The 14,254-nt window shown below is 38.6% G+C and overlaps 1 protein-coding gene across 7 annotated transcripts in view; it reads left to right on the top strand.

Moving 5' to 3' along the window:
- The window catches only part of col11a2 (collagen, type XI, alpha 2), a 34,781-nt gene that overhangs the window by 17,506 nt on the left and 3,021 nt on the right, over nucleotides 1-14,254 (top strand). For all 7 annotated transcript variants that reach the window (XM_056268309.1, XM_056268310.1, XM_056268311.1 and 4 more), the window contains 54 exons: nucleotides 1,507-1,560; nucleotides 1,779-1,820; nucleotides 2,201-2,263; nucleotides 2,448-2,522; nucleotides 2,712-2,798; nucleotides 2,912-2,968; nucleotides 3,096-3,149; nucleotides 3,325-3,378; nucleotides 3,632-3,685; nucleotides 3,855-3,908; nucleotides 4,118-4,171; nucleotides 4,372-4,416; nucleotides 4,582-4,635; nucleotides 4,850-4,894; nucleotides 5,061-5,114; nucleotides 5,204-5,248; nucleotides 5,460-5,513; nucleotides 5,616-5,660; nucleotides 5,928-5,981; nucleotides 6,278-6,322; nucleotides 6,457-6,510; nucleotides 6,683-6,790; nucleotides 6,956-7,009; nucleotides 7,110-7,163; nucleotides 7,369-7,413; nucleotides 7,602-7,655; nucleotides 7,756-7,800; nucleotides 7,906-7,959; nucleotides 8,045-8,098; nucleotides 8,205-8,258; nucleotides 8,413-8,610; nucleotides 8,712-8,765; nucleotides 9,254-9,361; nucleotides 9,446-9,553; nucleotides 9,644-9,697; nucleotides 9,784-9,837; nucleotides 10,007-10,114; nucleotides 10,218-10,271; nucleotides 10,417-10,470; nucleotides 10,660-10,713; nucleotides 10,807-10,860; nucleotides 10,975-11,082; nucleotides 11,160-11,213; nucleotides 11,389-11,442; nucleotides 11,526-11,579; nucleotides 11,722-11,775; nucleotides 11,855-11,962; nucleotides 12,070-12,123; nucleotides 12,282-12,443; nucleotides 13,085-13,138; nucleotides 13,314-13,349; nucleotides 13,544-13,597; nucleotides 13,755-14,034; nucleotides 14,125-14,237. In XM_056268309.1, the coding sequence (XP_056124284.1) occupies nucleotides 1,507-1,560; nucleotides 1,779-1,820; nucleotides 2,201-2,263; nucleotides 2,448-2,522; nucleotides 2,712-2,798; nucleotides 2,912-2,968; nucleotides 3,096-3,149; nucleotides 3,325-3,378; nucleotides 3,632-3,685; nucleotides 3,855-3,908; nucleotides 4,118-4,171; nucleotides 4,372-4,416; nucleotides 4,582-4,635; nucleotides 4,850-4,894; nucleotides 5,061-5,114; nucleotides 5,204-5,248; nucleotides 5,460-5,513; nucleotides 5,616-5,660; nucleotides 5,928-5,981; nucleotides 6,278-6,322; nucleotides 6,457-6,510; nucleotides 6,683-6,790; nucleotides 6,956-7,009; nucleotides 7,110-7,163; nucleotides 7,369-7,413; nucleotides 7,602-7,655; nucleotides 7,756-7,800; nucleotides 7,906-7,959; nucleotides 8,045-8,098; nucleotides 8,205-8,258; nucleotides 8,413-8,610; nucleotides 8,712-8,765; nucleotides 9,254-9,361; nucleotides 9,446-9,553; nucleotides 9,644-9,697; nucleotides 9,784-9,837; nucleotides 10,007-10,114; nucleotides 10,218-10,271; nucleotides 10,417-10,470; nucleotides 10,660-10,713; nucleotides 10,807-10,860; nucleotides 10,975-11,082; nucleotides 11,160-11,213; nucleotides 11,389-11,442; nucleotides 11,526-11,579; nucleotides 11,722-11,775; nucleotides 11,855-11,962; nucleotides 12,070-12,123; nucleotides 12,282-12,443; nucleotides 13,085-13,138; nucleotides 13,314-13,349; nucleotides 13,544-13,597; nucleotides 13,755-14,034; nucleotides 14,125-14,237 (3,750 nt within the window). The remainder of the gene's footprint in view (nucleotides 1-1,506; nucleotides 1,561-1,778; nucleotides 1,821-2,200; nucleotides 2,264-2,447; nucleotides 2,523-2,711; nucleotides 2,799-2,911; nucleotides 2,969-3,095; nucleotides 3,150-3,324; nucleotides 3,379-3,631; nucleotides 3,686-3,854; nucleotides 3,909-4,117; nucleotides 4,172-4,371; nucleotides 4,417-4,581; nucleotides 4,636-4,849; nucleotides 4,895-5,060; nucleotides 5,115-5,203; nucleotides 5,249-5,459; nucleotides 5,514-5,615; nucleotides 5,661-5,927; nucleotides 5,982-6,277; nucleotides 6,323-6,456; nucleotides 6,511-6,682; nucleotides 6,791-6,955; nucleotides 7,010-7,109; nucleotides 7,164-7,368; nucleotides 7,414-7,601; nucleotides 7,656-7,755; nucleotides 7,801-7,905; nucleotides 7,960-8,044; nucleotides 8,099-8,204; nucleotides 8,259-8,412; nucleotides 8,611-8,711; nucleotides 8,766-9,253; nucleotides 9,362-9,445; nucleotides 9,554-9,643; nucleotides 9,698-9,783; nucleotides 9,838-10,006; nucleotides 10,115-10,217; nucleotides 10,272-10,416; nucleotides 10,471-10,659; nucleotides 10,714-10,806; nucleotides 10,861-10,974; nucleotides 11,083-11,159; nucleotides 11,214-11,388; nucleotides 11,443-11,525; nucleotides 11,580-11,721; nucleotides 11,776-11,854; nucleotides 11,963-12,069; nucleotides 12,124-12,281; nucleotides 12,444-13,084; nucleotides 13,139-13,313; nucleotides 13,350-13,543; nucleotides 13,598-13,754; nucleotides 14,035-14,124; nucleotides 14,238-14,254) is intronic.

Below are 14,254 nucleotides of genomic sequence, written 5' to 3' on the forward strand. Positions count from 1 at the left end.
CAATATTTATGTGAATTATGTATTATGATTATTAATTAAAGTATCACATTGTTTGCTTAGCAACATGTTAGTCAAACTGTCAATTGTGAGTTAAAATCTTAACATGACGAGCGCTTTATCAGTTTATTGGGTTATGTAGGTAGTGTTATCTTAGTGTTGTTTATATACTATTATAGTATTTATTAATATTTTGAATTAGTTTTTATTATATATACATTTTATAATATACACATATTTCATATTTAGTTTGTTTTTAGTAATTTTGTAACTTCTGTCTTTTTTTAAAATTATATTTCTGTTGTTTCAGTTATCTGCCGTGACAAGTTTTCAGATTTTTTAGTTTAAGTTTAAGTTTTTCATTTAATATTTTTTATTTCAATTAACAGGAATGATTTTTATTTTAGTTAAAGGGTTAGTTCACACAAAAATGTAAATTCGGTCATCATTTACTCACCCTTATGTTGTTCCAAACCTGTAAGATTTTCTTCCTTCTGTTTGAATAAAAAGAAGATATTTTGAAGAATGTCAGTAACAGACATTTGACAGTAGCCATTGACTTCCATAGTAGGAAAAAAATACTGTGAAAGTCAATGGCTACTGTCAAATGTCTGGTACCCAAAATTATTTTTAGTTCAACAGAAGAGAAATTATACAGGTTTGTAACAAAATAAGGTTGAGTAAATGATGACAGAAATTGTCATTTTTTGGTGAGCTACCCCTTTAACAATAATAACATTGGTAGGCAGTACACAGCAAGGCAGCACACTAGGTTTTGGAAGAGAACTTCAATTTCCAAAAGAGTTGACTAATTTGCAGTATCTTTTTACCTAAGACTAAATCAAGTTTGCTTAGAGAGTAATGGGTTAGCAAGTTATGTCATCAACAGGAAATAGTTCCCCTGTCAGCAAACCTTGTTTTTAACAAGACTTCAAGTCTTGAACACTGCCTCCTTTGCTCAAGATTCCTCTGCAAGTCTGCATAGAGTGCTTAGTTCAGTATAGCTCTATCAATATTGGTTAACTCAGCTGCTCTAATGCTGATCCGAGACCAGCCTTAATCTCGATCAGCATTGAACAGTAAATCTTCTTGGAAGGCGCCCGACTGTTTGAGCTTCAGCGCCAAAGTTTTTCAGTATGTATTAACGTGCTGTAGACTTGTAGATCCTTATCTGCAAATACAAAAATAAAAATGTGTAGTGGTTACTTCAGTCTCTAATGTGCAGCATTTAGATGGATGGCCTCACAACAGCAGATTACCGGCATTATAAGCATGCTTTGTCAGCTAAGTATTTACTTGACTTCATTATAAAATAAATTGTCCGTCAAGGCGTATCAAGGAGTTTCAGTGGTTTACGGGAAGTTATGAGTCACATTCATAACCACTCAAGGGTTATAATGTAGGTGGGTGTACAATGCTCAGCTACTACCTGAACATCTTGGACGATTGGTTTGTTCTTTTTGTATATTGACTGGGCTCTGTTTTGGGTTACATATCTGTTTTCCTCAGGCCTCCGTGCGAGCCCTGAAGGGAGAGAAGGGAGAGCCTGCTGTCCTTGAACCTGTAAGCATCATCATTCCATAGTCATTAGCCAAAACCATTATGATAAAGGTTAACATTTGGAAATTGTAAATACAACTACTAAACCTGTTAAGACATGCAATTCACCCAGACCACCAGAGGGTGCTACAGAATAACATTTTGATGTATTGCATGTTTACGTCTTTTCTAAATATATTTCTGTCTTTCATTTCTTAATTTTACCACTCTCACTCTCACAGGGCATGCTGATTGAAGGGCCACCTGGACCAGAAGGACCAGCAGTATGTTCACTTTTATTGTTTTGAGTGAATTTATTATCAATTACCATTCCTATTCCTTTTTTAAACTGAATTGTAGAACTTCCTTTCCTAGGTCTCCATATTGTGCATTGCAGTTTATTTTTCCTCCTCCTCATATAGGGTGAATATCAGGTTGATTTGGACTTTTTTCCTCAGTCATTTCAATGGCATTAAAGTGTCCCACTCAACCTGAATTCACCCTAGTATTTACTACACGGGGCCCATCCCAAGCTTGGGGCAGACCCAGTGCGAGTTAGCAGAAGTTACTTGTTAATAAATGCTATTAAAATGTTATGTTAAAAATTATGTTTCACAAGTGTAGTTTATAAACTCTCATTTATGCAATTTTCTCTCTGTATTAGGGTCTCCCTGGCCCCGCTGGCCCTCAAGGACCCCCTGGTTCTGTTGGTGATCCTGGTGAGAGGGTGAGTAGACATTTTTTTTTGTGTGTTTACAAAAATTACGCTTTAGATTTTTGATTATGCTAATTTGAAACATTATACATACATTGTGGTGCTCATTGTTTCCCTACGTTTTTTCAAGTTCACGTCAAGAGTATGTAGTTATAATTGAAAGCATTTTAATTAATCAAAGCGGTTGTTTCTGTAGGGTCCTACTGGTAAGGCTGGTCTACCTGGAGCGGACGGTGTCCCAGGACCTCCTGGAACTTCTGTCATGCTTCCTGTAAGTCTTCTTTCCTCTTTCTTATTCTCAGTGTTCATAAAGTCATCTCACCACTAGATGTCACCATTATACCATTACTGTCAAGGATGTCAAATGTGACTTTATTCCTACCCAGCTCCCCCTGAGCTCCCACACACAAGATAGTCCAAGTTGCCTCTTGATTTGCAAACCTCTTTTCTGTTTTTGCAGTTCCGCTTTGGACAGAGTGGTGGTGAAAAAGGGCCTGTTGCCTCAGCACAGGAGGCGCAAGCTCAAGCCATACTGTCTCAGGCTCGGGTTAGTCAAAACTGTCATATAATATTAATTTAACATTTATTTATTGCTTTTTCACATTGAGGTCTAACTTTATACATCTTCATTTGTAATTAATGGAGTTTTCTTCTGTCTAGATGGCTCTGAAAGGTCCACCTGGGCCAATGGGTTTCACCGGCCGTCCTGGACCTTTGGTAAAAGAACTAAGCAAAAATAAATAAATTAAATATATATATAATGTCTGTTACAGTTTTATATGTTCTCTGCCAAATGCGTTATCAGTGTTAATCAGTGTGATATTGTTATCTGGTTCTTAAATAGGGAACACCTGGAAGTCCTGGCTTAAAGGGAGAGGGTGGGGACCCTGGTCCTCAGGTAAGGGGTTCTGCATTTGTGTTTCTGTGTTATTATAATTGTTCGTCTTGTCTCGAAGAACATTTGCCAGACATTGAGCCATCCTGATATGCTCTGACCGGATGAATGTTCAAATATCTTGCATAAAAACTAAAGAGAATAGCCTTTATCATGCATCCTTATTGTGTTTTTGCAGGGTCCCAGAGGTCAACAAGGATTATCTGGTCCTCCTGGTAAAGCTGGACGGAGGGTGAGTCCAATACAGTGTTCCAGACTAATTAAAAAACAAACCCATAGATTTACATCGACACAGGCCATATCTAAAGATCAGAACATCATAATAACTTATCAGTGTTTTTTTTTTTTTACTCAAGGCATTAAGTAATCACCTAGCAACAACCCAGAACACCTTAGAAACCACATAGTAATGCCCTGGCAACTACCCAGAGCTTCATAACACCATGTTAGCACCGGTTTGTTTATATATATGATGTGTCCTGCAGGGTCGTGCTGGTGCTGATGGAGCCAGAGGAATGCCAGGAGAGTCTGGAATTAAGGTTGGATATTTTAGCCATTTTTGTTTAAGTTGTGTTCTGTGTGTGATTCATTGTGTTATGTGTTTAGTTTCAGCTGTACATGTCTTCCAACTCTGAAATGTAATCATGTTGACCTTGACTGAATATTTTGGACAAGCTGTTTTTATATGTGCGTGTTTTTCTACATTAGGGTGACCGTGGCTTTGATGGCCTTCCTGGTTTGCCTGGAGACAAGGGTTATCGGGTAAGGACTTAAATTCATTGAAATTCATGAACTTCATTATTAATGTTAATTATAAGCCCTGTTTCAAGGCTTCGGCAAATTTGTTATGTAGCTATTGGATGTATAATAGCAAACTAAATGCTATTAATTAGCTATTAATAATTGCTATTAATTGGATGTATAATATTAAATTAAACATTTAATATTAAAATGTTTAATGTTTTCTACAGGGTCAGACTGGAGGAATGGGACCCCCAGGACCGACTGGAGAGGACGGAGAGAGGGTAATTCTGTAGAGTTTTTTTTTTTTAACCTCTGCTGTTACAGTAAATTAACAATCGTGAATATTATTATATGTTGTCTAAATATTCTCTTGATATTTGTTGATTATATTTGTTTTATATCTATCATCATCATCTTCGTAAAGCATAAAAAATGAGTTTTGATTTTTTTAATTGTCCTATTTCATCTTGACTATTGTCAGGGAGATGATGGAGACGTCGGACCCAGAGGTCTTCCCGGCGAACCGGTGGGTGTTTATGTTTCTCAGACACTGTACACATATATGACAGTGTATATGATAGTATTGGCCTGTATAATATGGATTTGCTCTCCAGTTTAATATCCATAAGGATCTGTGTTTTACTTGGATTTCATTGTGTGTTCTTTGTTGAACCTTTTTCTTATTTTGTAGGGGCCCCGTGGTTTGCTGGGGCCTAAAGGGCCTTCTGGACTTCCTGGTCCTCCTGTGAGTATTCATCCGAAGCTACAAATACTAGTAAAATGTTAAAACTTCTGAGTGTAAAAGTGTAAAAAAGTCTTTTGAGTCAATATTATAATTGCTACGGTTGTACAGCAACTTCAGCAAACCATCATAAAATTGAAGATTTGAAAAATAAATATTTGTACATGGATATCCAGATAGATCTTTCTTTCATTTCTCCATATTATTTCTTTGCCAGGGTGTCCGCGGAAATGATGGTCCACATGGTCCAAAAGGAAACTTGGTCAGTAAATGGTCAGAGTTCTCTGACATTACTCTAGATGGCATTTTTTTAACGGTTTAAAATGATGCAATAATTGGCATATGTATGTAATAGGCTAAACATTCATAAAATGTAATCAACATTAAATATCTGTCCTCATTCTAATTGTCCTCTTCCCTCTTTTAAGGGACCCCAAGGAGAGCCTGGTCCTCCAGGACAGCAGGGGGCTCCAGGAACACAGGTGAGTGATGAACTTTATGACAAATTTAATGACTAATGTACAAAATCATATTGAATAGTATTTAATATTAATGCTTTTCTGTGCAACAGGGAACGTCAGGGCCACAAGGTGCTAATGGACCGCCAGGAGAGAAAGTGAGTGTTTTTTTATGATTGAAGAACACAAATCAATCATTTTTAATAATCAAAGAATGTGCTTTACAGAATGTGCGCTTTACCACGTTGATGTCTGCATTTGATAAAAAGATACAACATACTTACACGTCCAGTCTCATGCTGGTATCATCAATTATGTTTAAAGGAATTAAATGTAATTATACTGCTATTTTGTTTTGTCTTCTAACAGGGACCCACAGGAAAGCCAGGTCTACCAGGAATGCCCGGAGCTGACGGTCCTCCCGTGAGTGCTAGATATGATTTTATTTTGCTCTTTGGTATGTTAATGACTTTCAGTTTATGTGAATTTCACATGATGAATGTGCCGTACGTGTTTGTCCCACAGGGTCATCCCGGAAAGGAAGGCCCTGGTGGAACCAAAGGAAATCAGGTGAGGCCATATCATAATACTAAGTATATTCTATATTTACCTTCATAAATTAAAGGTCATTTGTGCCTCAACTATTTGTATACTTTTTTGTATTTGTGAACTTTTCACTGGGTGTAATCAGCAATGACATTCGCCTTCAGTACAGAGATAATATATTAAACTGTCTCATTACTTCATACATATAGGATATACAGACATGCACATGTTCCCACAAATTCCAGTGTGTTCATATTTTGATGTTTATTTTCCTTGTTCATATATTGTTAGGGTCCTAATGGTCCTCAGGGGTCTATTGGCTATCCTGGCCCTCGGGGAATCAAGGTAAAATATATTCTTCTTTTTTTTCAATGCAGGTAGCTTTTGTTGTTTTGTTATGATCATTTTTCATTGAAAATTAAATCTGTGTAAATATTATTTAGACTAATCATTCAAATGAACATTTAGTCACCTGGTGTCTGTGTCATTTTTAGAAACATAGACATTTTTTATGTATTGGACTTTGGAAAATAGCTATTAATATCTCATTGCTATCTACACTCTTGTGTAAGACTCAGCACAGTAATATTTGACTGACTGAATAACTGAAAATCAGACTGAATATTTTGTGACATTCACAGGGAACTCAAGGTATCCGTGGACTGAAGGGCCACAAAGGAGAGAAGGTGAGTGTTTTTGGTCAAAAACATAAGTCAAATGTATTGTCGTTATAATAATGAAACATTTCAGTAATTGTGACCTGTTTGTGCCAAACGTATAGGTTCAATGGTTGGGGTAAATAACTTTTTCTTACTTTCAGGGAGAGGATGGATTCCCTGGAATCAAAGGAGACTTTGGTGTGAAGGGAGAGAGGGTACGTCTTACACCAAACATCATTGGATATAAACTCATCAAATAGCATGTGATTTAGCTCAAATGTAAAATGGTGCAGTCCAGAGTTGCTTCAGCTGGCAGGCCGACAGTAGAAGCACTTGACTCTATTGACACATTTCAACTGCCCAATACGATTTGTTGTGCACTAACAGGGAGAGGTTGGAGTGCCCGGCCCGAGAGGAGAGGACGGTCCTGAGGGGCCAAAGGGTCGTGTCGGACCCCCTGGTGAAATTGGACCTCTCGGCGTGTTGGGAGAGAAGGTTAGTTGATTAAATAAATTGAGAGGTGATTGCTGATTTTGTTCCGTTATATATAATTTTAGCTATTTTTGTATTGCTATTGATGCTGACAGTAATATATATTGTTATAATGGTATATTGCTGGTCTAAAGATGTGGTAAATAATTCTATATTATTCCAATCCAGGGTAAACTTGGTGTGCCTGGACTTCCTGGCTATCCTGGAAGACAAGGAATTAAGGTAAACAAAAATAATATTGTTTTTGACGCATCGTGCAATATACAGCCAAGTATTTAATCAAATTTAATGCATTTTTTTATTATAATGCTTGTATTTTTAGGGCTCCCTTGGTTTCCCAGGATTCCCTGGTACAAATGGCGAGAAGGGCGCAAGAGTAAGATTTTATTTTTAGACTAAATTAGACTAAAACTTCAGACAAGCAGCATTAGTCAGAGTGATGTCAATGCCACATCTGCATTTAAGTCAAAGTTGAGAAAAGTCCTTTATTTACATTATTAATTTAAATAGTATGACATAGGCTTTCCTCCTTTAGAAAATAATTGAATGAAAGATTTCTGAATTGATTCTTTTCTTTTCAGGGTTTGATCGGAAAACTTGGACCAAGAGGACTAAGAGGGCCTACCGTAAGGACCTGAGATGAGATTCATCATCTCATCTCTTATCTTATTCTGCTTTCATTTGATTTGAGATGGTTTGATATGTTGAAGATTAAACTTCTTTTTGTTAGATTCGGTCAAGCAGATATATGATTTCAGATCAGTTCACTTGTAAAGCAATGCTCAATGATTTTATTTTGTATTTTTTAATTTAGGGTCCCAGAGGGCAGAGGGGACCCCGTGGATCAACAGGAAAACCAGGTGCTAAGGTATGAACGTCATTTATTATTCTCAAAAAATGAATTAAATCTTGTAATTACCAACAATTATAGATTATGTGTAAATAACCAATTCATTCTGATGTTTTAGGGCGGATCAGGCAGTGACGGGCCCTCTGGACCACCTGGAGAGAGAGTATGTTTATTTAAAATTTGATTGTATTTATTTAAACCCTTTAAAACCAGCCTAGATTTTTGGTTCATCTTTATTTTATTAGTAATGTTTCCTCTTTTTTTTCAGGGATTAACCGGACCTCAAGGTGCAAATGGATTCCCTGGGCCAAAGGGACCTCCTGTAAGTTACAGTTTATTAGTTTGATCTGATGCTTGCCACTTAAGGTTTGTCTATTTCTTATTGATATGTCGATTGGTTTTTGAAGGGACCTCCGGGGAAAGATGGACTGCCTGGACACCCTGGACAGAGAGGCGAAGTTGTACGTATCTTTTGTTTTTGTGCATCTAACTTACAACATTCACTGAGATCAAGATGAGATTATATGTGCAGCAAAATACATTTTTCCGTTTTCATTGTATTCCTAGGGTTTCCAAGGCAAAGTTGGACCACCTGGGCCACCAGGAGTGGTTGGACCACAGGTGAGTTTTGTAATTTCATCAGAGGTAGAGGCTTCCATATTTCTTCTTTGTAGGTAGAGGCAATATGGATTTTGCCTCTACCTGGAAATCTTTCAAATCAATTGAGAAATGTATTGAACTACGCAAGCGTTACTCAAATCTAGTTCTTGTTTAGGGTCCCTCTGGTGAGACTGGTCAGATGGGTGAGCGTGGCCACTCAGGACCCCCAGGACCACCCGGTGAGCAAGGCCTTCCTGGGCCCTCTGGTAAAGAGGGAACTAAAGGAGATCCCGGTCCATCTGGCGGCCCCGGGAAAGACGGACCCCCTGGACTGAGAGGATTCCCAGGAGAAAGAGGACTGCCAGGAACTCCGGTAATAAGACCTGCTCATTCCTACCAGTGAATTTTAGATTGTAAAATTTGTAAAAATGTTTTTATACCTAATAACTGAGCTCTACCTGTGTATTTCCATAGGGAACTGGAGGACTGAAAGGAAATGAAGGCCCTGCTGGACCACCTGGACCTGCTGTATGTTGCTCATATTAAACAGATCATCAACATATCATGAGTAGAATACAGACTGTGATTAGATCGGTTCTATACTGACTCATGAATAGGTGTATGTCTCATGTTTTAACACAAAATAAACAGGAAAAATAAGAAATTATATTTTGCATGACAAAAATAATGCATATTTTAAGAAACAAGATGTTTTGCATTGCATTGTAAAAAATATTTGTATTTTTTTATTTCTTATAATATTTGCTTATTTAAATAAGCTTGAATGAAAAGACAAATACAATGATATATGTTTGCAATTGTACTTATTCTCTGCAAATTATTCTTTCCACATTACATCAATTAAATTTTTGTTTTTTGCATTACAGTGGGCTTAAGATAATTCCTTAAGGCTTAATTGTTATGAAAATGTCACAATGAAAAATATAGTTTTTTATCATTTTTGAGGAATTCTGAAATCATATGTTGGCATTTCAACAATTTTAATTTCTATGCAGGGCTCATCTGGGGAGAGAGGAGGTGCTGGCACTGCAGGTCCTGTCGGCCCGCCTGGACGACCTGGACCTCAGGGACCCCCTGGAGCTTCTGGAGAAAAAGGAGTGCCAGTAAGTGTCTACTGTAAGTTTGAACCAGATCTCTAATACAGTTTTATTTATAGGCCTGTCACACAAGATCATCCTGTTTTACAGGGAGAGAAAGGTCCGATTGGTCCAGCTGGTCGCGATGGCATCCAAGGCCCAGTTGGTCTCCCCGGCCCTGCTGGACCTCCAGGTACTTCTGGAGAGGATGGAGACAAGGTCAGTGACCTCTGCATATCTTGATCTCAAATCATCACATTCAAATGGATGTCCTTGTCAAAAATGAATTCTGCATTGTTCTTTGTAAAGGGTGAGGTTGGAGAGCCAGGACAAAAGGGAGGGAAAGGATCCAAAGGAGAACATGTAAGGAAATTAGCTTTCACTTAAAGCAACAAATCCTTGTTTTGATGAGCATAATATCAATCTATAATCAATTTGCATATTTACAGGGTCCTCCTGGTCCACCTGGGACAATGGGTCCTGTTGGACAGCCTGGTGCAGCTGTAAGTGTGGAAGGAATTTCTTGAAAATCATACATATTCACACATATTACATGTTAAAGAAATGCTTGCATTGCACTTTGATGGAAACAAATGGGATTACAAATTCATGGTACCATTCATACTTGTGCGTGTGATCAAGCCCATTTCAAATCTCCTCATCTCTACTCAGGGTGCCGATGGTGAGACCGGTGCGAGAGGTCAGCAGGGACCGTTTGGCGCTAAGGGAGATGAAGGGACAAGAGGATTCCCTGGGCCTCCAGGCCCCATTGGACTACAGGTATATCATTCAAATCTTGTTTCATTCACTCATACCAATTCAATTCTACATACAGGATGCATTAGTTATAAGTTATAATTTATACTTCATTCATGTTCATTAGGGTTTGCCAGGCACATCTGGAGAAAAGGGAGAGACAGGAGATGTTGGGCCATTGGTGAGTCTTAATATTTTGATTTGAAGAGATTTAAGGAAATCAAAAAGTGCAGTTATGTATAATGCAGCATATGATCTTCTAGTGTTTTGAATCACGATTAGAATGAATGTATTTCCTAATCTTTTCTGGTTGTGTATTATTGTAGGGTCCTCCTGGTCCCCCAGGACCACGTGGTCCAGCTGGTCCCAATGGTGCTGACGTAAGTTAATTAATTTGGACTATAACTAATGAATTACTAATTATAACCATTCATTATTATGTTTTATAATAACTATGCATTGACTCTCTGTAATACTTGATTCAGATTGGTCAATCTGATGGCATACTGTGGTCAGTTAATATTGTATAACGGCATTATTTTGTTTCATGCATATCGTTCGTTTTGCAGGGTCCTCAAGGTCCTCCAGGAGGTTTGGGTAATCCAGGTCCCTTAGGAGAGAAGGCAAGTATAAAAGAATTCAGCTTTGTGAATGGATGACAACTATATGATTGTTCTGATGAATGGCACTTGACGTTATTTTATTTGTATTGACAGGGTGAGCCTGGTGAATCTGGACCACCTGGTGTTGGTGGAGAGCCAGGAAAAATGGTGATCATTTTTGTCATCCTCTGAGCCTGTCAGAAATACTCACATTTATATTTATTCATTTATTAGATATAATCACACAGCTAACATTTCATTGGTTTGCTTATCCAATGACAGGGCCCGAGAGGAGAGCGTGGTGAGAAGGGAGAGTCCGGGCAGCCTGGCACCGCTGGCCCTGCTGGTGGAAAGGGACCCACTGGAGATGATGGACCCAAAGGAAACCCTGTATGTATTAAACGTGATAAACAAGAGATAGGTCTATCTGTGACTCTTCTTCAGCAGCTGATATTTGTATTTTTTAGGGTCCTGTTGGTTTCCCTGGAGATCCTGGCCCGCCCGGTGAAGTTGGACCACGAGTGAGTAGAGCTATTATCATTTATATACTAATACATGATACTTAAAATCAGCATAAATTAGGTCCTTTGTACATTCTTCATACATGTTCCTGGTCTTATTATAGTATATGATTCATCATTGCTCAGTGTTCCAACTATTATTTTTTTAAAACTTTCTTTCTGACCTCTCTTACAGGGCCAAGATGGTGCAAAGGGTGACAGAGGAGAGGACGGAGAACAAGGAGATGCTGTGAGTGATCATTTTCCTGTTTATGATGTGCACATCATACTGGCCCTTATGAGGTCTTAATCAACATGTTGTATTTACTTTAGGGTTCACCTGGACCAACTGGTGAGAACGGACCTCCTGGACCTCCAGGAAAGAGAGTAAGAGCACCTTGATCTTGACCTAGAAGAGAGGCATTTGTAATATTACGTTTACATATTTGATATTCAATAAATATTATAGAGGATCTTATAAAAAGGCATATTTCTGGACTCTAATTGTGTGGTAATGTTCATATTTTAGGGTCCTGCAGGTACAAGGGGACCAGAGGGCCGTCAAGGAGAGAAAGGAAGCAAGGTACGACTATAGAATTGAGAAAGAATACAACAGACTTTCTGTAGTTCTTTTCCTCCTGTAATCTTTCTGTTATTCCTAGGGCGATTCAGGTGCCCTCGGCCCTCCAGGGAAGACCGGCCCTGTGGGGGCACAGGGTCCACCAGGAAAACCAGGAACTGAAGGTCTAAGAGGGTTGCCTGGATCAGTGGTATGAGATGACAGTTATCCAATCAGAATTGTTTCATTTCTGTAAAAGTTATCTTCATTTAACAAAATGTAATATCGTATTTACTAAAATGATGTTCTGATAAACAGGGTGAGCAAGGTTCCCCAGGTGCTGCTGGCCAGAAAGGACCCTCTGGACCTTTGGTAAGACCTTCTGCATTATCAAAAATACAGTAATGGATTGAGTATTGAATAAGTATTGAGTCCTGAAACAGTTACACTTAGAGGGGAAGTACTATTATAATTTAATGTAATATATGCATATATATTCAATACTAAAATGCTTTCTCCTCCTCTCACAGGGTCCTCCAGGTTTACTTGGTCTTCGTGGTGACCCTGGTGCTAAGGGTGAGAAGGGACATCCAGGTATGCTTGGTCTGATTGGGCCTCCAGGAGAACAAGGAGAGAAGGGAGACAGAGGCATGCCAGGACCCCAGGGATCATCAGGACCCAAGGGAGAAACGGTATGTGAAGTCTGGTCAAGTCTGCACATCAAAATCAGACCACAGGATAATATACACGACTGTTTAAAAGTTTGGGGTTGGTACAATTTGTTTTATAGAAATTAATACTTTTATTCAGAAAATTATGCATTAAATTAATCAAAAGTGACAGTAAAAACATTTATAATGTTACAAAAGTTTTCAGTTTCATATAAAATTCTAAGCTTTTATTTCTATCTAAGAATCCTGAAGAAAATGTATCACGGTTTCCACAAAAATATTAAGCAGCACGTGTTTTCAACACTGATAATAAGAAATGTCTCTTGAGCACATAATCAGCATATCAGTCATTTTAGAATGATTTCTGAAGAGAAATTTCAGCTTTGCCATCATAGGGATCAATTACACTTTAAAATATGTTAAAATAGAAAACAGTTATTTTAAAATGTAATGGCATTTCACAATATTGCTCTCTCACTGTATTTTTTTTCTTCAAATAAATGCAGCCTTAGTGAGCGTAAGAGACTTCTTTCAAAAAAATTAAAACATCTTACCAACTCCAAACCTTTTTTTGTACATGCATGCAAAACATTCCTAGTTCATACCCTATTTCATACAATCAAATATCATCTTTTTTCATTTCTTGATATGTTTTATTTTAGGGTATGTCTGGAGGAACTGGCCCTCTTGGCCCTGCAGGTCCTGCTGGTATGCCTGTGAGTAAACCTTTTACTATTTCTCAGTTTTGTAGTGCTGTTTATCATACCAAATTCAGAATTTTCTGGAAATATTCTTGGAACTATGAGTACACAACTTGAGCTCTGAAGCATCGAAACTCTCAAAACATTGGTCTGTTTGATTAAAGCTGAATGGATGTGATGTTTCTCACAGGGTCCGAGGGGTTTCAAAGGAGCTAAAGGTGCCACTGTGAGTAACCCATGTAAAATCCTTCCTTGAACATTTGTACTTAACATAAAATGTCTGTTAATGAGGCTGAGAATTATATCAATGAGCCATATTATGTGAGGTAGTGTTAAAATAAATCATTACACATTGCCACATTTCTGTCTTACACAATTATTACTGTAAAGTATGATGTATGTCTTATCTCTGTGGTCCAGGGTGGAGCTGGTGCTAAAGGAGAAAAAGGTGTACAAGGACCACCAGGACCACCGGTGAGTGTGTGATCTACAGTATAAAATGCAAGATATTGCACAAGAATCATTTAATACAAAAAAACATACAATAATTTAAGACAAAGATTGAGGGAGATCAGCACATCCCAGAGTTCCTGCGTCCATGAAATGCAGCTGAATTCTTCTTTTGCTTTAGGGTCCCCCTGGTGATGTCATCCAGCCGCTGCCCATTCAGATCCCCAAGAAGTCCAAGCGCTCCATCGACGCCAGTAAGATGCTGTCTGAGACTGACACCGAGGCTGCCGACGCCACGGGCACAGAGTTCCTGACCGGTAATGAAGGGATGGAGGAGATCTTCGGCTCGCTCAATTCCCTGCGCCAGGAGATCGAGAGCATGCGCTTCCCGCTGGGAACGCAGGAAAGCCCGGCCCGCACCTGCCAGGACCTCCACCTCAGCCAACCAGAGCTGAAAGACGGTATGACATCATGGTTATTACGTGATAGACACATTCAATGTCCAACGGTGAGGCATTTTGCATTGGAATCATTATGATTCTTTTCTTCAGGCGAGTACTGGATTGATCCAAATCAAGGCTGCGCCCGGGACTCTTTCAGAGTTTACTGTAACTTCACTGCCGGTGGAGAGACGTGCCTGTATCCCAGCAAAGCAGTGGAGAATGTAAGAACTTGCAGTCA

The sequence above is a fragment of the Rhinichthys klamathensis genome, unplaced genomic scaffold, assembly GCF_029890125.1.
Source record: "Rhinichthys klamathensis goyatoka isolate OS25496 unplaced genomic scaffold, OSU_Roscu_1.1 h1tg000271l_1, whole genome shotgun sequence".
NCBI lineage: Eukaryota > Metazoa > Chordata > Actinopteri > Cypriniformes > Leuciscidae > Rhinichthys > Rhinichthys klamathensis.